The 19,507-nt window shown below is 40.8% G+C and overlaps 1 protein-coding gene across 29 annotated transcripts in view; it reads left to right on the top strand.

Moving 5' to 3' along the window:
• Positions 1-18,662, top strand: part of fnbp1b (formin binding protein 1b) — a 54,545-nt gene extending 35,883 nt beyond the window's left edge. For 3 of the 29 annotated variants that reach the window (XM_080303550.1, XM_080303545.1, XM_080303543.1), the window contains exons 9-18: positions 1,352-1,543; positions 3,116-3,304; positions 7,917-7,931; positions 8,239-8,274; positions 9,547-9,573; positions 10,656-10,765; positions 10,852-10,984; positions 11,402-11,522; positions 11,636-11,806; positions 13,186-14,100. In XM_080303550.1, coding sequence (XP_080159676.1) covers positions 1,352-1,543; positions 3,116-3,304; positions 7,917-7,931; positions 8,239-8,274; positions 9,547-9,573; positions 10,656-10,765; positions 10,852-10,984; positions 11,402-11,522; positions 11,636-11,806; positions 13,186-13,364 — 1,173 coding nt within the window. In that variant the 3' untranslated portion in view covers positions 13,365-14,100. Of the gene's footprint in view, positions 1-1,351; positions 1,544-3,115; positions 3,305-7,916; positions 7,932-8,238; positions 8,275-9,546; positions 9,574-10,655; positions 10,766-10,851; positions 10,985-11,401; positions 11,524-11,635; positions 11,807-13,185; positions 14,101-14,286 lie in introns of those variants that run through there. The other 26 variants (XM_080303559.1, XM_080303557.1, XM_080303544.1 and 23 more) reach the window with 25 other exon arrangements.
• The last annotated feature ends 845 nt before the right edge of the window (positions 18,663-19,507 follow it).

Genomic DNA, 19,507 nt, shown 5'->3' on the forward strand with positions numbered 1-19,507 from the left:
AGGATTATATCCATTTTGGCTGTAGGATTACCATTTCTGACAGAGCTGCACACTGGGGATGTGAAATCTGAAAGACACGTATATTTAGGAGCATTTATCAAGTGAAGGCGTTTTTGAGAATATATTACGAAAAGTCACAGAGAATTAGGCATTTAGTGCTTCCTTTTTGGCTACTCTTTTTTATTCAAATATGTTTAAAGTGGATCTGAATAAAATGCAAACTTCAACACCGTTATTTTTTACCTTAAAGATGATGAATGCCGGTTAACAGACATGGTTTTTAGTTGAACAGAGTAACACAGAGTTAGGTAGCCTAACTCTGGTAAATGGTAACAAAGGCTAGCTATGAGTAGCTGTAAAGCGCACACATTAATGTGTTAAATCTTGCCCCGTTTCTAGTCTTTATGCTAAGTTTAGAAAGCTGGCCAGCTGCTGCGGCTTCATATTTCATAGGCAGATGTGAGAGGTTTATCAGTCTTGTCATTTATCTCTCCTGGAAAGAGAACAAGGCAGTTTCTAATATGTCAGACAATTCCTTAAAGAAAACGTAAACCAAGGATTAAGGTTGTGTCTCATTGCTTATAGTTATTTATTATTTAAATATGTAAAAGGAGAGCAGCATTTGCCTGTGTTTAAAAGTGTGATATATTGAGCTGTCACATGTTGGCTGCCTGCTGTATGACAAAAAAACCCGAAACCATCCGCTGGGATCACATAGTTTGTGTATGTGTAGCTGTGTATGTGTGTGTCCTTGGCTAGGCTCCAGGAAGATGATTCTGTGCTGGAGTAAACAACGGCAGGGAATAACACATCACATGCTACTTTTCCTCTGGCAGATACTCTTCCTCTTTTCTTCTTCTCTCACATATGGAGGACACAAGAGCAGATCTCTGACCCCCTGATCCTAACTCCAACCAGACCCTTTGCTATTATCAGTTCAGAAAGGCTGGTGTGCACTGCAACTGATGAATGTGCGTCTTCCTGTGTCTGAGAAGCCTGGCTGTATCCCCGACCTCAGTGTTTGCTCATAACTCCTGCCTGACAGATTTAGGCCTTTTCCTCTTTCTTCTGTAGGCCACAAACTGAGTAATTCCAGCTTCTCTTCTTTCTTGACACACTCTTGAATTGTTATCAGAGAGAAAGTGATATAAACAACTGAGTCACCGGGCCACATTTGTGTTGCGTATAATCACCAGACCTATGATGCTCGAGACATTCTCAAACAACAAAGACCCTCCCTTTAGTTATTGTTTGGTATCTGAAAAGCTACTTTGAAAAAGTCGTTGACGCAATTAAAGAGGTTCCAGGATTAAGGGTTCTGCTAACTGCTGCAACTGTCGTCTCTCACTAGGACTCTAAGCAGGTGGTGGAGTCCTTCAAGTCCGGTTTCGAGCCCCCAGGAGATGTAGAGTTTGAGGACTATGGCCAGGCCATGAAGAGGACAGTATCTGAAACCAGCCTGTCCAACACCAAAGAGAGCAAAGAGAAGCCTGGTGTCAAGGCCAAAAGCAAACTGTGGCCTTTCATTAAGAACAAGAACAAGGTAACAATGAATGAACACCTTACTCAAAAATCACTGCTACACCCGAACGTATTGCAAAACATCACTAGTTGTGGTGCAGTTTCCTCGCCTGGAGCTCACTTTGCACTTTCAGGAGATTTATATGGGCTGGGGTGGAGGGATATTACAGGTCCCATTATGTTTGTTCTTATGACTTTTTATTTAGTGGCTGTAGAAATATATGTGTTCAGTGTTTGTAGTGTGTGTTACAGTCTTGGTGTTGATTCTGTATTAAATTTATATATTTTTAATAGATTTTTTTGACTTTTGTTCACTATGTTAACTTCAGAAATTTATTGCTAGTTCTCTGTTATTATTGCCATTTTTGTTGTTATTATTTGCCACCCGTTTCCTCCCCTGGCAATCACCCTCACCGATTTTGGAGCCTCCCTTTCATAACACACACTAATATATTTCTACTTTTCACTCTATGAACGGACTCAAGTGGCAGATATTAACTTCCTCTTGGATCTGATGTAACAGTCTTCCCTCAGTACTTTTCCACTGACTGATCATCCTTGAGTAGCTTCCTTTAGCTTCCTGTGTCTAAACATCAAGACTGATCTCTGGCTGTCTTATGGGCTGGTGGCACTGTTGGTATTGAATTAGAACAGAGTGTGATTGAGCAATCGTTTGTGAGTGTGTGCGCGTGTGTGTGTGTGCACGTCTGTGTGGGTGAGGGAGAAAGCGAGTTTGTGCAATGCTACATGAGAAACCCTGGTGTGCAGAAAATGGTGCAACCTCCCAAAATTAAGGCAAACTTGTAAAGGCAGAATTGGGGAGCATAGTGTACAGAGAGGTATTTACACTGTACATGCACACAAGGACACATGCATGCCAACAGAAACACAAAAACAATATTGGTTTACAGAATTAAAAAAAAGATTTCTTAATCGCGCACCAGTGCATGTGCAATGTGCATCATGTGGTATCCTAAAACTCATCACTGCTTCACTCTCTCTCCTTAACTGCTGGTTGATGAATTATGCAGTCAGATGTTTTAGAGCCGCAATAAGCAATTAGATTAGGCTGATGATGGCCTCAAATTCAGCAGCTGTTATCCTCGGGGATGTGGTGAATTACTCGTCTTAGCTGGCATGTTGACGAGGTTGGGAAAGTAAAAAAACAAAACTCAAACGGAGGTTTCTAAAATGGAAGCCGGCATGCGCTTTGAAACTCTTCGCTGTTTGCTTTGTGCATCTGCTTGCTTTAACACGTTTGTGCGCTTTCTACTCACTCTGGTCATTTTGTTCTTTTTAATTCTTTAATTTTTTTATGTTTTATGTGTTGAACAGTTTATTTTTTCCCACAACATAACTGCTACTCTGGGTTTGACATCCCTTTGGTTGTCTTTTATGTTCCTTTGGGTTTTCTGTTGCGTGTGTTTATTTTTTAATATTTGTAGGAGGCTTATTTATTTTGTTTTGTGTTCCCTCCTCCTTTTCCTCCTTTGTCTTTTTTCGTTGGATTCTCGACCCCTTCTTCTTCTTCTTCTTCTTCTTCTTCCACGTTTTTCCTCTTCCTCTCCGTCACGGCTCCCTCTCTTATTGGTAGCTTATGTCCCTGTTAACGTCCCCCCACCAGCCCCCACCTGCCCCCCCAGCCTCATCCCCACCCTCACCCTCTGCTGTTCCCAACGACCCCCAGTCTCCCAAGCAGCACAAGGAGCCCCTCTCCCACCGCCTCAACGACTTCATGGCCTCCAAACCCAAAATGCACTGCCTCCGGAGCCTGAGGCGAGGGGTAAGTGTGTGTGTGTCCAAGCCAGCTTTGTGCCTGTGTTTGTGTGTCTGTACACCTGTACCTGAGCTGTGTGGCTGCTACACTGTATGAGTGAATAATCCAAAGACGTGCTGAGCTTTCTTGGATGGTCATGATGGCTACAGCATCATTATTACTTCTGTTGCCAGTAACCAATCAAGTGTAAGCAACGCGACCTCCAACAAGTGTCCCACCTTCACTCATACAGTGCTCAGCTTTTGTGCTTCTCTAGCATGCTTCTGTAGAGCATTACCATTACCTATTGACTCCATGGTATGTGTCCTACTCACCAACAGCCTCTTCATCTTGTCCCTTCATTCTTCAGATTAACTGTGCTCACAATGACAGTCCCTCTCTACCACCTTGGGTTTTGCACGTGCTAGGAACCAAGAAGAAGGTTAAACCTTCAAGTATGAATCAAGCGATTGGTATGGTGGGAGAGTAAGTTTAGACAACTTCCTGAGGGATGGTTTTATCAGCACCTCTCCAGTGCCCTTGTGTGTGTCATCACAATTTCTGCTCTAAAGTCCAGTGCGTGTTTTGTAGAGATACAGGCGACAGTTGCTGGGGAAAGTCACAGCATGCTTTCCTGTCCTTTCTTACTTCACTCTCCAGTTGTCCGTGACCTCAGGAATGGGCTGTAACTCCCAATGTTCCTTCCGGACTCCACAAATATCGTTTTTTTGTTTATGCTCATAATTTGAAATGGGAGCAGTTCAGAGTAAAAACATTGGTTTGAATTGGTGCTAACATGACGTCTGAAAAGGCAAAAGAACAATGTGTTGCAGTAGTGCAGTGTGTGAGTATCGAAGAGGAAATGATTCAAATGAGGCAGTGCAGAGGGAAGTGCGTATTTCTTTCGAGCAGGTCTATCAGGAAGTGCATGTTTCTAAAAGCGGATGTGTTGCAACAGCTCATGAGAAGACAGATAAAAAGAGTTAAATCAGATGCATTGTTTTCAACTATGCACAGATTAAACTGAAGTTTGACCTTATTCTAACATTTCATGGTATAAGAAAGGCTGAATAAAGGTTTAAAGGTTAAAAGCTTTATCAGACCGGAAAGCCTTGTGGAGATCTTTAAATTCATCAGTACTGCTTTCCATTCCTAACGAGGGTGCATTGAATTGATCTGTAGGTGTTTTTACATCTAGTGGAAGTTTATTTTCTGTGTTTAGATGCTGGTTGATGTAGATTACCGTGTTAAAATATTGCTTTCTTTTTGGAATAAATCTAATAAAACATCAAAAATGTAGGTAACCATGGTAACAAGCACTTTATCACCATTTGGAGGTAAAAGGCTTATTTTCTCTTCCTTTTTCTTCTACTGTCTTTTCAAACTAGGGTCATCATCATAAGTCTGTAGGAAGTCTAAATATATTGGACTAACGTATGTGGTAATGTTAAGATGTGGTTTTGTACGTGCCTGTGACCTCTCAGCGATGTTACTCACTGAATCAAAAAGTGGTATCGTGACAGAAGACAGTGCATGTGCAGAAGGCTTTGGAGAGCTAGAGTAGGGAGCTCACCATGTCATAATGGGAAAAGGTAATTTGCCTAAAGCCCTACATGATAAAAACCATTTATCATTGCTTAATCCATCCATCCTTTTTGTGTTGCGTATATGGGTACACAGCATTTAATTTGATTCAGAAAATGTTTAACCTAAAAAGTAATATAATATACTAAATAATTACTTTCCCTTGGTTATTGTCTTGAAAAGACTCAAATGTAACTCCAGCATAATCCCTGTTTGAAAATCCACCAATAAAATCTCTTACAGTCACATTCTGTCATTACAGCTGTAGGAAAACAAATAAAATACACAAGTGTTGCTGTAGTCGTGTCTGTGGGGGTGGGGTGTTGTGTCTCCGCGCAATGGCAGGATGTCTACACCTGCAGGAGAGCTTGTGTGCACTGCATATGAGATGTCTAATTCATCCCCAGTCACTGTATGTGTGCGTGCACGTGTGTTGCTTCTGAGAAAAAAGAAAATGCGTCTGTGTCTTGAGAGTCAAATTAAGGCAGCATACAGTATAAGAGCTCAAGCACATCAGTGTTGTTTCCCAAGTTCTTATTGACAAAGCTTTATTCTCTCTGATGACCACACAGCAACAATCTCCGCGCTCTCTCATTTATCACAAAGAGCTAATGAAGAGGACTCTGGGCAGACCCACGTATGCTTTTGAAGCAAGGCAATATGTTGTAAGTGTGTGTGTGTGTGTGTGTGTGTGTGTGTGTGTGTGTGCGTGTGCGTGTGTGTGTGTTCGGCTTCAGTGAGCACCACACCAGATATGTGTGTGTGTGTGTGTGTGTGTGTGTGTGTGTGTGTGTGTGTGTGTGTGTGTGTGTGTGTGTGTGTGAGAGAGAGACAACAGGTGTGTATTTGGCGTGTATAAACATTGAATAGTTGTGGATGTGTGTGATTAGTAAAAGCCATGTATAACACAGGCAGTAGCCTCATTAATAATTGTCTGAGGAAATTTTCACCATTAATGAAGCAAAACATGCTCACAAAGGAGGCTAGTGTCTGTGTTTGGCTCAGTATTGATCACATGGTTGTGTGCAGAGTCGGAAGAATGATTTTAGAAAATGATGACTTCATCCCTCATCACATGTGCCAGCTTGGGGTCTGCTGTGTCTCGCAGCTGTTTCAGGGCTTCCCCACTGAGCATCTACAAGGGGTCAATTCACAAAGTGTCACAAGCACCTGAGGATGTGAGAGTTATAAGGACGCTATTTATGATACTGAGGAATTACCGCTCTTTACTTATTAAACCTCATGTGGCTGTATGACACGAGGTGCTGGTTACACTTTGGGTCTGGGTCCAGCTTACAGTACCCAGAATTTACCCCTCTGGGGCTTTCTTTGTGCTGGTGTGCCATAGTGCAGCAGTGTTATCTGTCTGTAATATAACTGTTGATCTGTGTCTGTCTCAAGAACAAATCTAAAACGCTCTTTACGGAAAGCTGCAGCTTTTAAGTGGTCCCATGATAAATCACACATAAACTTAGTAATAAAACAAACAGCTAGAGACATAAATGTAAAAATGAACAGCAGTTATTGACTCAAGCTGCTAATTTATAGGAAACCCACTGTAAACAAAACCGAAAGCAACCGACAGCAGAAAAGAAGTTATGCTGCTCGTCAGGTAGCGCTGAGAAATCCTGAAAGCCAGGCTGATGAGTGCAAACAGTTTTGTTCAAAGGAAAACAAGTCCTCAATGCAATGATGAATGCAAAAGTCGAAGCTAGCTTAAAAGGCTAATTTTCACATTTTTTTCTGGCCTGTTGTTAGAAAGGGAGCATAAAATTGGAGTATAATGTGTCGTACAGAAGCAGACCAGCTTAGACTTTTTAGCTAATTATTCTATAAACATTTTAATTTCACAAAAACATCAAACATAACTTTTATTTAAATTGTGAGAAAGAATATGAAAGGATCTTTTGGACCAGCTTTACTTGATTCTTTCACTTCAGTTTTTATCAACTTTCAGACAAAAATTTCTCTTTTTCATTTCCGGATACAAAGTCCATATATGACCCACCGGTGACAGAAGCAAAGGCCTGTGTCTTTGCCTGCACTTCTACAAAGTAGTTTTTATACATGTGAAGGTGTGTGTGTGTGTGTGTGTGTGTGTGTGTGTGTGTGTGTGGGGTGGGGGGGGGATCACATAGCAATGACCATAAAAGGCCATTCACAGGTGGATGACTTGATTAGTGGATCTAAGTGAGTAGAGCTCCTCGGTGCACCAGCATGTGACCTTTTAACAGGATTACAAGTCATCTGCTCTGGTTCTACCAACCAGTTGTTGTTGTTAACCTGCTCTGTTCTTTGTATTCAGAACCATATCCTCTCCAAAGTCCCTCGCCAAATTCTATCGCTGTTTTAATTTTTGGCTTTCACTGAGCCACTTGAGTTTGCAAAATTTAGAGACCCGTCTATTTCTAAGCTGTTCTTCACGAGTGTGAATATTTGGTTTCTGAAAGCATCTCTCCAGTTTGTCTGTGTACAGTATCTGCCTCCATGTCAACATATGGACCTGCTAATGTGGTAACATGCTTTTGGCGCCCTCTGCTGTGCCCTGTGTGTCATTGTGTAGGCAGCAGAGCGGGATCAAGAAGTAAAGGGTACATTGTCCTCTGTCGTCGTTGTCATTCTCCCTCTACTTCTTAATTTGCATCTGTCTTCCCTTAATTTTTCTCAGTGACTTCATGCTTTTGCAGTAGGTTGGCCTGTTAGCCAACTTTTCTTCCCATTTCTCATGAATTCATCATGTTAGAAATGTTAAACTTCACCACATGAAAAAAAAGAGCGGGGTCTTAGTAGCTAAAATCGTTTCTGATAGAGCTTTTTTTGTAATTACACAGCTAGTATATAAATCAGATTCTTGAAGTTTTAACTACTTTACCCTCTTTTCCTTTTATGGTGAAGTCTGGCAGAGTAAAACATTATTATAAAAATCACGGAAACTATTTTTGTTGAAAGGAAAATAAAACAAATGGCCGTAATATTCTCCTCATGTTGACTTTTATCTGTTGTCTGTTTCTCTCTCCTGCTCTTCGCCATTTTTCTCTCTTCTCCCCCCATGAAGCTTTCTCTCAAGCTGGTAAGCATGACCGTATAACTGCACGACCGTAGCGGCATGACCATAGCACGCATGTGACGTCGTCCCAGTAACACAGTCTCAATAACGTTCTGTACGCTGATATGTTTTTGGTGTGCTCTTTTTTTTCTCATTTTATTTGTTTTGGATCTAATTTAATTATTAATTAAGTTTTGCTGTAACACAACAATGGACCTGAGACTCACGTCGCTGTCTCATTTTTGTGTTATGTTTGTTTGTTTGTTTTTATGTTGTGATTGTGTTCCCGTTTTGTCTCTCCCAAAATGTGTCTGTGGTCTCTGTGATGCAGATCACACTCAATTCCCACGTCCGGAATCTCATTGAGGTGATCAGATTTACTCTGTGTTTTATTTGTCTGTCCTTTAGTCTGTCTCGTAGTCCTTCTTGTCTCAGCTGATTGTATGTCCCTGTAACATATACTAATTGCCGATCTGTAGAAAGCGAGCTCCTGTCCTTACACTGCATGCCACTTCGGTTCCATTTATTGATTTATTGATATTTTTGTGTGTGGTTTGTAAATCTAACACTAGCGAGGATTTCCTCAAAACATAAGGATTAGTGAAATTGTTTAATACTTTTGGGAATCCTTTTCATATTTTGAAACATTCACTTTATGGTGTGTTAAGGGATAATAGTGATACACACTGGAAGTACTGGGAAACAGCTGTCCTGGCTTTATGCAGAAAAACCTAAAAGTTCTCTAACAGTACTTTATCTGTTTTACCTGTTTAAATATGTGAAAAAAAACCCCCAAAATGGACTAATTAGGTATTGGCAATAAGACGAGAAACTCATATCTGTTTTTAGGGCTAACTGGTATATCCCAGTTGGAGAAATGGCCTGCCTGCTTTGCCTGTGACTCGCCTTTAGTATCAAAGCGGATCAGAGAGAATCTCTTTGTGTTTCCGGCAAACAAAACTAAAAAGCTTTAAGTGGATAATTAAGCAAAATTCATTTTCAAAAATCCACACGAGTCCGAGTCGTGTCTCTCCATGTTGATTTGTAAGTTGCTTTGCACAGGGGGAGTGTTGATGGGATGGTGCATAGCTTCAAAGAAGAAGTAGTTGATGTAACATAACATCAGAGTATCGCCCTTCATGCAAGGCAGAAAGGAGGAGATCTTCCCCTCTGGACAGCCGTTTCCCTGTCCTTCCAGTCTTTATGTTAAGCATATTTGTACAGACATGAGTTTCTTTTCTGAAAAGAAAGTCAACAAGTGCATTTTCGCAAATTTTAAACAGTTTAAAATTTTTTTTTAAATGTTGACATTTTACAGCATATGCTTGGTTTGTTTTTGTACGTCAGTGCCTGAGTCAAATAAGACTGATCAGTTTGAACCTTTTCTAACAGTCCATCAACTTTATTGACTACAACATCAAGTTACTAAATGCCTGCATATAGTTTTAGTTTGTTTATTGATTAAATTTAATCACGTAGAATAAATTTACATTTAGATCGTAGTGCCTCACTAGTCTGAGGATACGTGGATACGTAAACACTAATGAGTCATTTCTGTACTGTGATGTTTCACTGATACGAGAGCATGACATGCCTGCATGCTGACTGACAGATCTTTGTTGTGTTGCATGCCTTTAAGTGTTGCATGCTGATACGGGGAGAAGGGGTAAGGTTGCCGTGGTAACTATCTGGCTCATGTGATGTGAATCCTGACCTCCAGGCTGTAGATCCAGCATTTATTTCCTGTGGTGCCACTGTGACCCATCTCAATGAGATCCAATCACAGGCCTTGACCTCTTCAGTCCACACAGTTCAAAGATTTTCTGCCGATATGTCACTATTTTCGTTCTTTTTTTCCAGCTAATCATAAACTCACTGAACCACAATGCTGCCCCAAATGGAGTAACAATATAAAACAAAGGCCTCATTGCATCTTATTGCGAAATCCTATCATTAAAACCTATGGATAGTCAATTGTTTTTAAACAACAATAGTAGCTTGAACGCAGTATATATATATATATAGGGTCCAAAAAATTAAACCATGTATCAAGTAAGCTGTACTGCAGTACCAACATTTCTGAGTTATTCCAAGACTTACAGAAGCAGCTAGTTAATTACCTTATCCTTACTGATCAATTTATTTATTAGTTTTGATGCTTTGTTTACAGATGTTTACAGAAAGACTGAGAGGCAGCGGAGCAGCATGACTCATTCTATTCAGTATTACAGTCTCAGCAGGAAACATGACTCCTGTCAAGCCAACCTCTTGCAGCTCATATAACCTTCATTTTAAGAAAGAGCCGTTCCTGTCAGAGAACAGATCCATTAGCTAGCTGACCCTGAAACACTATATGCAATGAAAGGATGTGGCCAAAACTTTATTACATTTCCGTTGCATTTACAGAGCTCTAAATTAGGTGTGGCGACTGAATAGGTGAAAGGCCTCAAGTCTACAGAGCTAAACATCCTAAATATCACAGAGTGTGTTAGAGAGCGGCTGCAGTATCTCCTTCAGTGATTCAGTTAAAGCCTAACAGGAGCTCCATTTATTTACCCTGATACCCATTTATCCCTGAGTCTTGTTTCACAGGGTTAAAAAAAAAAAATAGAAAAAACCCCAAAAACAGAGAGAGATACTGCACCTATCAAAAACTGATTCCTGCTAAGGCACAAAAAGGATTACTGAAGTTGGTTATTTTCTTTGAGTATTTAAAAAAGTTTCCATGGTGTGATTTTTTTTTTTCAGGGTTCTGTACCGGAGGACTTCAGTCACCTGCCGCCAGAGCAGAGGAGGAAGAAGCTGCAGGGCAAGATCGATGAGCTGAGTAAAGACATACAAAAAGAAATGGACCAGAGGTATTCAGAGGGGTTTTAATCTAGCGTTATAAATCTTTCCATTCTGTTCTGAAGCCTCAAAGACTTACAAATACTTGCTCTTCCAGAGATGCTTTGACTAAGATGAAAGACGTGTATATAAAGAACCCTCAGATGGGAGACCCGGCCAGTGTGGACCCCCGGCTAACAGAAATAGGTCAAAACATTGAGAAGCTCCAGTCTGAAGTACAGAAATTTGAGGTAAGTTCAGTGTCTGTCTGAGCCCCTATTCCTTTTTGAGTGTTAATGTTGGCAAGGCTGTGTTGTTTGGTTTATCTGAAACAGTAAATAATGAGGAGCTCAGACACACATCTCCAGCTGGGGTAATTCCAAAGAAGACTGTCGCTTATCCATATTAGGAGAAGATGCAAGGCAGCTGCAGGGATTGGCTGCATGTTCCATGTTCTCTGTGCAGAGAGAGAAGTCCCAGAACAATGGCCTGGTTTAACCGTGTAAATAAATGGGGGAATGCAAGGATGAGGTGTTCGTTCTGTGCTAGGTCCTTGCCGAATGTAAAGTTATCACAGATAAAAAGAATTCCTCAAGTTGTCATTCGTCCAAGTTGTCATGTAATAAAAATGAAAAGCTAGAGCCAAATAATGATTGCGTGTGTTTCAGGGCTGGTTAGCAGAGGTGGAGGAGAGGATGCCGTCTAAGAGTGATTCACACCGGAAAAGCGGACTCTATGAGACCCAGAATAGCACAACAGTGAGCAACAACTGTGCACAGGACAGAGAGAGGTATGGTATACTTTGGCAAAAAGCAGCCACAGAACCCAGAGTTTGTAACACACATGACTTTTTGGGAAGAAATCGATGTGTGTTTTCACAGTATATTTACTGTGTGTGTGTTGGCCCCTGAGCAGCCCGGATGGCAGCTACACAGAGGAGCAGAATTCAGAGGTTCAGGTCAAAGCCCAACCCATCCCCACCCCAACCACCACGACGGAGTTCGATGACGAGTTTGATGATGAGGAGGTCCTGCCTACCATCGGCACCTGCAAAGCCTTGTATCCCTTCGAAGGTAACTGCAGCCACATTGGTTTAAAATAAAAACGGTCAATGTAAGTATGAAGCCTGCTCGTTGGCTGGTGGCTGCTGCTGAGGTCCCGTTATTTCTGGAAATAAGCTGAACCTGAGTCTGATGGAAAACGGGTGGAGGAGTTTGTTTCCTCTGAATGAGGAGGAGGAGTAGGGATGCGATCTTTGTGTTCAAATGTGTGGAGGAGTATGAATAAAAATACACTCATTTCTCAGTTGCACTATTTCAAAATCAAATTTGGAAAATTATTCAAAGCTGCTAAACATAAAGCTCAGTGCATATAAAGAGGCGGTAAAGATCTATCTTACTTTAGCTGTAGCGATTGCTGGGTTAACGGTGAAATTGTGGTTCATTGTATAGGTTAAACTAGTTTTTCAGTTGTTTTTCAGTTTTTCAGACCTTTGATGAGTCATAATCATGAAAATTAGAATAGCAGTAATAAAGTAATTCTGTAATACTGCAGTCATTCAGTCATTCTGGAGGGTTTTTCTTTCAGCAAGGCTACATAACCAAATGCTACCTGCCCTACTGGCAACAAGAAATGAGAGAAAAGTCCCAGGAATAACCCCAGTCCCTACTGTTGCAGATTACAGTCACGTAAATGAATTACAGTTACACATATTTCCAGAGAGCTCACCGCCCTGTATACCTTGTGTTTTGGCATAAAACCTTCATACTCAAACATTTGTTCAAAAGTAAAAAAGGAGTGTACTCTCAAAAAAGCAATTTGATTACAGATAAGGTTTCCACATAATTGTGTTACGCAAGTACAGCGTAAAAGATTAAACTTACTGGAATCTGGTCTATTGAGATCTACTTGAGCAAAGCACAACCTTTAACAAAGCAGCAAAGTTTAACCACATAACGACATCACAAAAAACAAATAAACTGTAACACAATAACGTTCATCTTGGAGTTGTATTCCCTTAATTATCTGGTTATGGTTTTTTGTAGGGCCTCAAACATCTTGGCTCCCCAACCCCAGCCCCCCAGCTCCAAAACTGAATAAGAGGGGCTTACACTGAGTAACACTTTCCTAACTAATGTATCCATAAATGTTTACTTTTCAGAAATAGATTAAATTTAGAATTTCTGTTAAAATGGGTGGATCACATGAAGCACTACTAATTGTTAAAACTACCTGTGCTTATTCATATATGTTGACTCAGGACATGTTAAAGTGCCTGTGGAGTTTCTACAAGTAGTCTCTGACTATATCCCTGCTGTACAGCATCTGGTTTTGCTTCCTCTTTTCTTGCATCTCTGATTTTCAAAGTGCGCTACTAATCAACATGGTTCCTATTAATATACAAAGCCAGCGTTCTTATCTTCTGTTGGTTTGCGGCTGTTCTCTCCTGCAGGTCACAATGAGGGCACCATCTCCGTGGCTGAGGGTGAGCTGTTGTACGTCATAGAAGAAGACAAAGGAGATGGCTGGACACGCGTGCGGAGGAACGAGGATGAGGAAGGATACGTGCCCACATCCTACGTTGAAGTGTTTTTGGAAACGAATGCCAAAGGTGCTATGACATACATTTAACTCAGCAAGTTCTTGCTATGACAGTTTTTGTTACTCTGTATTCCATTCACGTGCTGAACGAGTGGGGCAAGTTACAGAGATTATAGATGCTAGTTCAGACACACACACACACACACACACACACACACACACACACACACACACACACACACACACAGACACTTCACGCCGCTCCACAAAGAAGGAGCAATCGGATTTGTCCATTGTGCCTCATAGCGTAGCGTGAGCTGTGCCAATCAGATATCATGTCTAAGAAGTGTTTGAGGTGAAGCCTCTCTTATTCACGGCAGTGCCACCTAGTGGTCATTGAAAATAAAACATGGCACACTCAAAGCTCATGATGGCGCAAATCAGCACCTAACAGTGATCACCTGTATATTTGAGACATTCAGTATTTGATTTTCTTTTAGGTTTTAAAATGTTGAATAACAATATTCTACTCAAATAAAAACACTGTTAATTAAGACTTTGAGCCAGAACTGTGGCCAAAGCTGAATCTGTGTGGTGATAAATCAGCTGAGTGAATGTAAGCACCATGTGAAGAGGCAGTGACCATCAACTCAAAGTTACATTTTTAGACGTTATTGTGTTTTGGTCACTTGACGTACCTAAAAAGAAAGAATGCTCAATGTGCAATCAAGCAAATGTAATTTAAATCAGCTGTACAGTATGAAGACATATCAAGAGATATTTTTGTAGGTTAAACTAGATTAAAAATCATGCTGCTGCCTCTCAAGTGTTGCATGCTCTAGATAAATTACAGTGTTGTTACAACAAGAACAAGTTATTTTCCCCTGTAAGGGGTCATTTTTTAAAATATTGTCCAGTTTAATAACATTAATAGCCGCCTTATAATGTTTCCTTTTTCTAAATTCACCTTTTGATAATGACAGTGTTGGGTTGTTCTGGTCCTTTTTTGCAGGCCAGTGGTAAAAGAATAAAGGACTGAAGTATTAGCTGAAGTAAACTATGTATGGTGAGGCTGAGCTGGGATATGGAGCTGGTCATGACTCTAAAGCTTTGTGGTTTGTTTGCATCGGTCTCTGAAGTGTTTACACTAAAAGCATGGTGTGTGTGTGTAGCCTCTAGGTCGTTTCAGTGCTCTGTTACTCTTTTCCAAGATCAGGGCTCTCTCAAAAATCACTCTCACTCTTTTAAAGACACAACTCACCTCAAAATAGAATTTACACATTTTTCCTCTGGCCTCTAGTGCTATTTTCTTACTGTGCAACTACATCCACTAACTGTAAAAACCATGCAGCTAGCTAACATTAGCAGAGGGGGGCACCATTGATGTAAATGGTAAATGGCCTGTATTTGTATAGCGCTTTACCCCACATTCAGTCATCCACCCATTCACACACTGGTGATGGCAAGCTACATTGTAGCTACAGCCACAGCTGCACTGACAGAGGCGAGGCTGCCAGTCACTGGCGCCACCGTGCCCTCTGACCACCACCAGTAGGGTGAAGTGTCTTGCCTAAGAACACAACGACCGAGACTGTCCGAGCTCGAACCGGCAACCTTCCGATTCCAAGACGAACTACTAACTCCTGAGCCACGATCGTACATGCTGTCACTCTGCTATGAATGCCCAGTGAGACAGTTTAGGTAAACGGGTTTTACATAAATCTGCTCGCACCAAAACAGTCTAGATCAGGGATGACAAAAGCATTTCACACTGTGGACCACATATAGCTGCATACCCATTCTACTCCTCTTTCTGTAAGTGTAAAAAAAGTCAAATTAAACATTTAAACTTTGAGATATCTTAATATAATTTTTTAAAATAAGGTGCAATTTCAACGGGACATCTCAGTTTTTTGTACATAATAAAGAAAAGCTGCTGTAGTAAATGACAGAAATCTGTTAGAATGACTCTTTGGGCTTAAATGGTAAGAAACAAATTACAGAAAAAGTTTTAGGTGTAGCACATTGGCTGCCCTGTAATTAATAGCATTTTTCTTTTGTTAATTCACAGAAAATACCTTTTTTTTTTTTTTTTTTTTTTTACTGTATACACATTTAAAAAAAACAAAACAAAACGTTTCTGTCATTTCATTTTTTTTTATATAACCGAATTACTTTAGTGTAGTGTGAATAGTTATAGGCTGTTTTTTATCATTAAAGATTAAGCTGGAAAACTTATAAAGAAATTTCCAAAGCTGTCCAGTGGGCCTGGTTAGGAGTCTTTGCCAGGCCGATTCTGGACCCTTGGTCTTATGTTTGACACCACAGATCTAAAAATAGTACTACAGGCCAGATATAGTATGATTTTGGGAGTTGGAGGGTCCCTTGTATCAGTTTTGAAGATTTGTTACAGCCATAGCATGGCCGTATGTGCGAGGTGTAACTCTACATCAGGTTTAACACACAGAAATTGTGAAATTTGGTGTGTGCTGTGGCGTTTGTGGGAGTTTTATCGTAACAGGATTACAGCGTGTTGTGATAGTACAGCCATTTCATTCTAACATGCATTCAAGCCCAGTGGTTTTAGTTAAACAGATGCATGTTTGTGTTAATTCAGGTCGTACAACACACGTCTTTCTTGGAGATACAGTAGTAGTACCAGTTTAATGTAGTCTCATATTTAATGCAATGACCTCCTCTCCATATCTGAATATATGGGTTGGTCTTCACTTCTTTTTAAAGCTAACTCTTCTTTTTGTTATTTTTTGTTGTTTGTATTTTCCTTTTTGAATTACAGATTCCTAAAAGTGTGAGGCTGGCTGAGGAATGGCAGGGCAAGCAGCCTCGGAGAAACCACCACGTTCCTCACATGCTCACAGAGTCAGAGAGAAAGATGACCTGAGTCTAAAAGAAAGAGAGACGGCCGATTAGAACGCATCTGAATTTTCCAAACAAACAAACAAAAAGAAAAAGTTTAGACAGAACGCATCGAAAATTTAGTGCTCATAACTTCTCCATTTTTAACCCCCATTCAGCAGTCACAGCCGCAGTACACAAACGGCTTTATGTTGTTTGCAGCAACGCTTTGCTTTTTAATGAAACTAACTGCTCGCACCATGTGCGGTCATGACTGAGGCTGCTGGCTTCCCTGGCTCTGCCACTTCTCTTTTTTCCTTCCCTTTGCCCTGTGACACACAAACACACACACATACATGAAGGAGGGTGTGGTCAGAGACAGGACGGAGACCGACAGGAGCGGACGGACAGAAGAAGCAGGTGGATGAAACGCTCGCTCGCTCACTGACTCGAGAGAATCATCCCAGCTTCATCTGACGCCACAAGATGCTCATACTCACGCCTTCCACTTAAATCAGCTCTGTATTTGCAGGTTTCACTTAACTGGAATCAGAAGAACTGAAGGTGCTAATCATCTGTCTTTGTCTCCTGTGCTTCTCATGTACGTTCGTTTGATCTCAGTGGTCGTTGGTCTTTTGTGTCACAGTTTCCACTTTCCTCCTCACCAAGATCACTTCCACATATCCAGGACCAGCTGAAGGGGCAGAACTCTAGATGATGGTGTCATCCACCATCCATACCATCCAGCCATTTCTTGTTCTGTCACTGGTGCCTGTTCCTCTCTCTGACCACACCCCACCCCCTTCCTCACCTCCACAGCCCTTCCCCCCTCCCTCAGGCTATGGCGGCTCAGGCTAGCTCCCTTGGCTGCTTTAAGCCTTTTTTTGTTTTTTCTTTTCTTTTGCAACAGGGCGGGGGTCCCTCAGCATTGTGGTGTGCTGCATGCTTGCCCTGTCTTCCTCCTCGCCCCTGTGCTGGCGGGTTGGAGGAGGCGGTGGGGGTGTTAAGCCTGCTTACGCCCCTTCCCTCCAGCCTTTAAGTTCAGTTAACCCTCATTGCCTAGTCATACTGTTTGAATTAACCTGAATGCTATTGTTTGGGTTTGGTGCCTGTGGGTCTTTTTTTTTTCTTCTTTTTTTTAATTACGTACATGTTTTTTCAGTCATCTGTTCAGAAAGCATGTTTCCCTGTTTTTAACAGAAAGTAAGTGATCTCAAATTTGTGTAGTTTAATCACAAAAAAGGACGATAGGAACCCAAAGTGTCATTATGTTTTTTGTTTTTTTCTTTTTTCCTGAATGATCTCATGCATAGATAGGTCAAGGTTGTTTTGTTTTTTTGTAAGTACAGTACGTATGAGAAGTGTTAGTTTGCTATGTTTTGATCAGAGCGTCTAATGCAAGTTGTTAGTTTAAAGTTAATCACCTTGTGGAAGTGGCTCCACTTGGTCCAAGCAGCACCCAAAAATGAAACCTATGAAGATATGAGTTACACCCGATGTTTGTAACAAGCTCCACCTACTGTCTACTGTATATGAAAATATACTGTGATCGTTTTCCTGTGAGTTTTTGACTGAAATGTGACAACACGCCGATCATCACCCGTTTTGGGCCTTAACCAGGTTTCACTGAGAGGAGGAACGATGCTGACGTTCGCTGTGGTATGGTGAGGAGACGAAGATGTGATTATCTCGAGGGGGCAAATTTCTAATCATGAAACTGTCAGGGTAGAGAAATGATGTCCACTGATTCCCCCTGCTCAATGGCACATAATGCACGTGATTTTTTAACATTTTTGTTTCATATATGACGAGTGAAGATTCTCTTTTTCTTCCTTTTTTTTCCTCTCTTCTTTTTTTAAAGCTGGAATGATATGTTGTTGCTTATTGTACCTGAATGGGACTAAAATCCCTTAACTGCAAACATGAGTAACCGTTACATTGTTTTTATGTTTTGGATGAAGCCATCGTATATTTGTCTAATGCAGAATTTTATGAACACTCCCCGTGTGGAGGAATGATGGACGTACTGATCATTTGGACTGCCGATGTAAGGAATGATCAAATCCCTGCTGAATCAAATACCACGTTTGCTTTCGCCCCTCTCATCGCTTCACACATCACGGTGATCAAACAATGTCTGGCAAATGATATGATTAAATCCGATGAGGCAGCAGTAGCTTTAGGGCAGGCTTTGCTCTGACACGAAACCACCACAAACCTTTTCTGTCGATGCCCCAGAATAACCCGCGTGTACAGTGGAAATGGCGTGATGGAATTAGAGAAAATATATATGAGTATATAAATAAAGTTTAAAAAGGAAAACATCTATTTTAACTATGGAGAGTCTTACCATTACTTTATCTGCTTTGCAAAGTAAGACTTCGTTTCCTTTGTAAGGTCTACCAGATGGTGTGTTTTTGCACTTTTTCGTTTGTGTTCCATTCGGTAGGCCACATGCTTGTGTTTTGGAGCACTGAATACTTTGTATTGTGTTTACTGTGCCAATTAAATATGCCTGGAGAGTAAACGGTGTATTGTCTGCTTGTTTTTCTTCTCTCGATGAGCCACAAAAGTCACATCAATCACCATTAACTGCATCAGCAACTTGAACCATAAAACACAATGTGAATGGAGACAGATAAAGTGTGATGGCAGGGCTTTATGATTTAATTACTCTTAACACAGACCACTTGTAACACACTTTGTTTTATAACTAAAGATTCTTTTTGTCATTTTTATACTCGTGTTTTAATAATTTAGCCCATTAAAATGATGCAAGGATAAAAAATGACAAAAGCATTACAAGTTGTGAGGGCAAAGAATGACTTGCTCATATTTCTTCTTTGTTGGAACAACAATCCAAATGTGAAACCAGTTAACTGACTTTTTCTTACTCTGCTGTTCACCATACAAATGTGGATAATTTATTATATTATTAGTCATTTTAATGAATACATCAACCATTCCTATGATTAAAGGCACAACATTTGGATTTAGTCATCTACTATCAGAAAAGGCAACACTACCTTTTACAAGTCTCTTTTACAGCAGTGGTGTACCCAAAGCTACTCATGCCCCCCAGAGGTCTGTCAGCTTTAAACCCTTTCATCCACCCCTCCTCTCATGTTCACATGTGTTCAACAAACGCTGAACTCATTTTTCAGTCTGGTCTCTGGACTGCTTTCAGTTTACCATTTACTACAGTCAGACATTGCTGGTTAGCAAGCTGCCATTAATTTGTGACTTTAGTTGCGCTCAAACAGTTCTTTATGTTTATTGACGACAGCTGTTTACCCGTGATTACTGATGGTAATCCACACTTCACATAAAGCTAATATTTCAAGACGGCTATAGCCATGTCATTCACGTCTTTGGTA

The sequence above is a fragment of the Astatotilapia calliptera genome, chromosome 7 (assembly GCF_964374335.1).
Source record: "Astatotilapia calliptera chromosome 7, fAstCal68.1, whole genome shotgun sequence".
Classification (NCBI taxonomy): Eukaryota; Metazoa; Chordata; class Actinopteri; order Cichliformes; family Cichlidae; genus Astatotilapia; species Astatotilapia calliptera.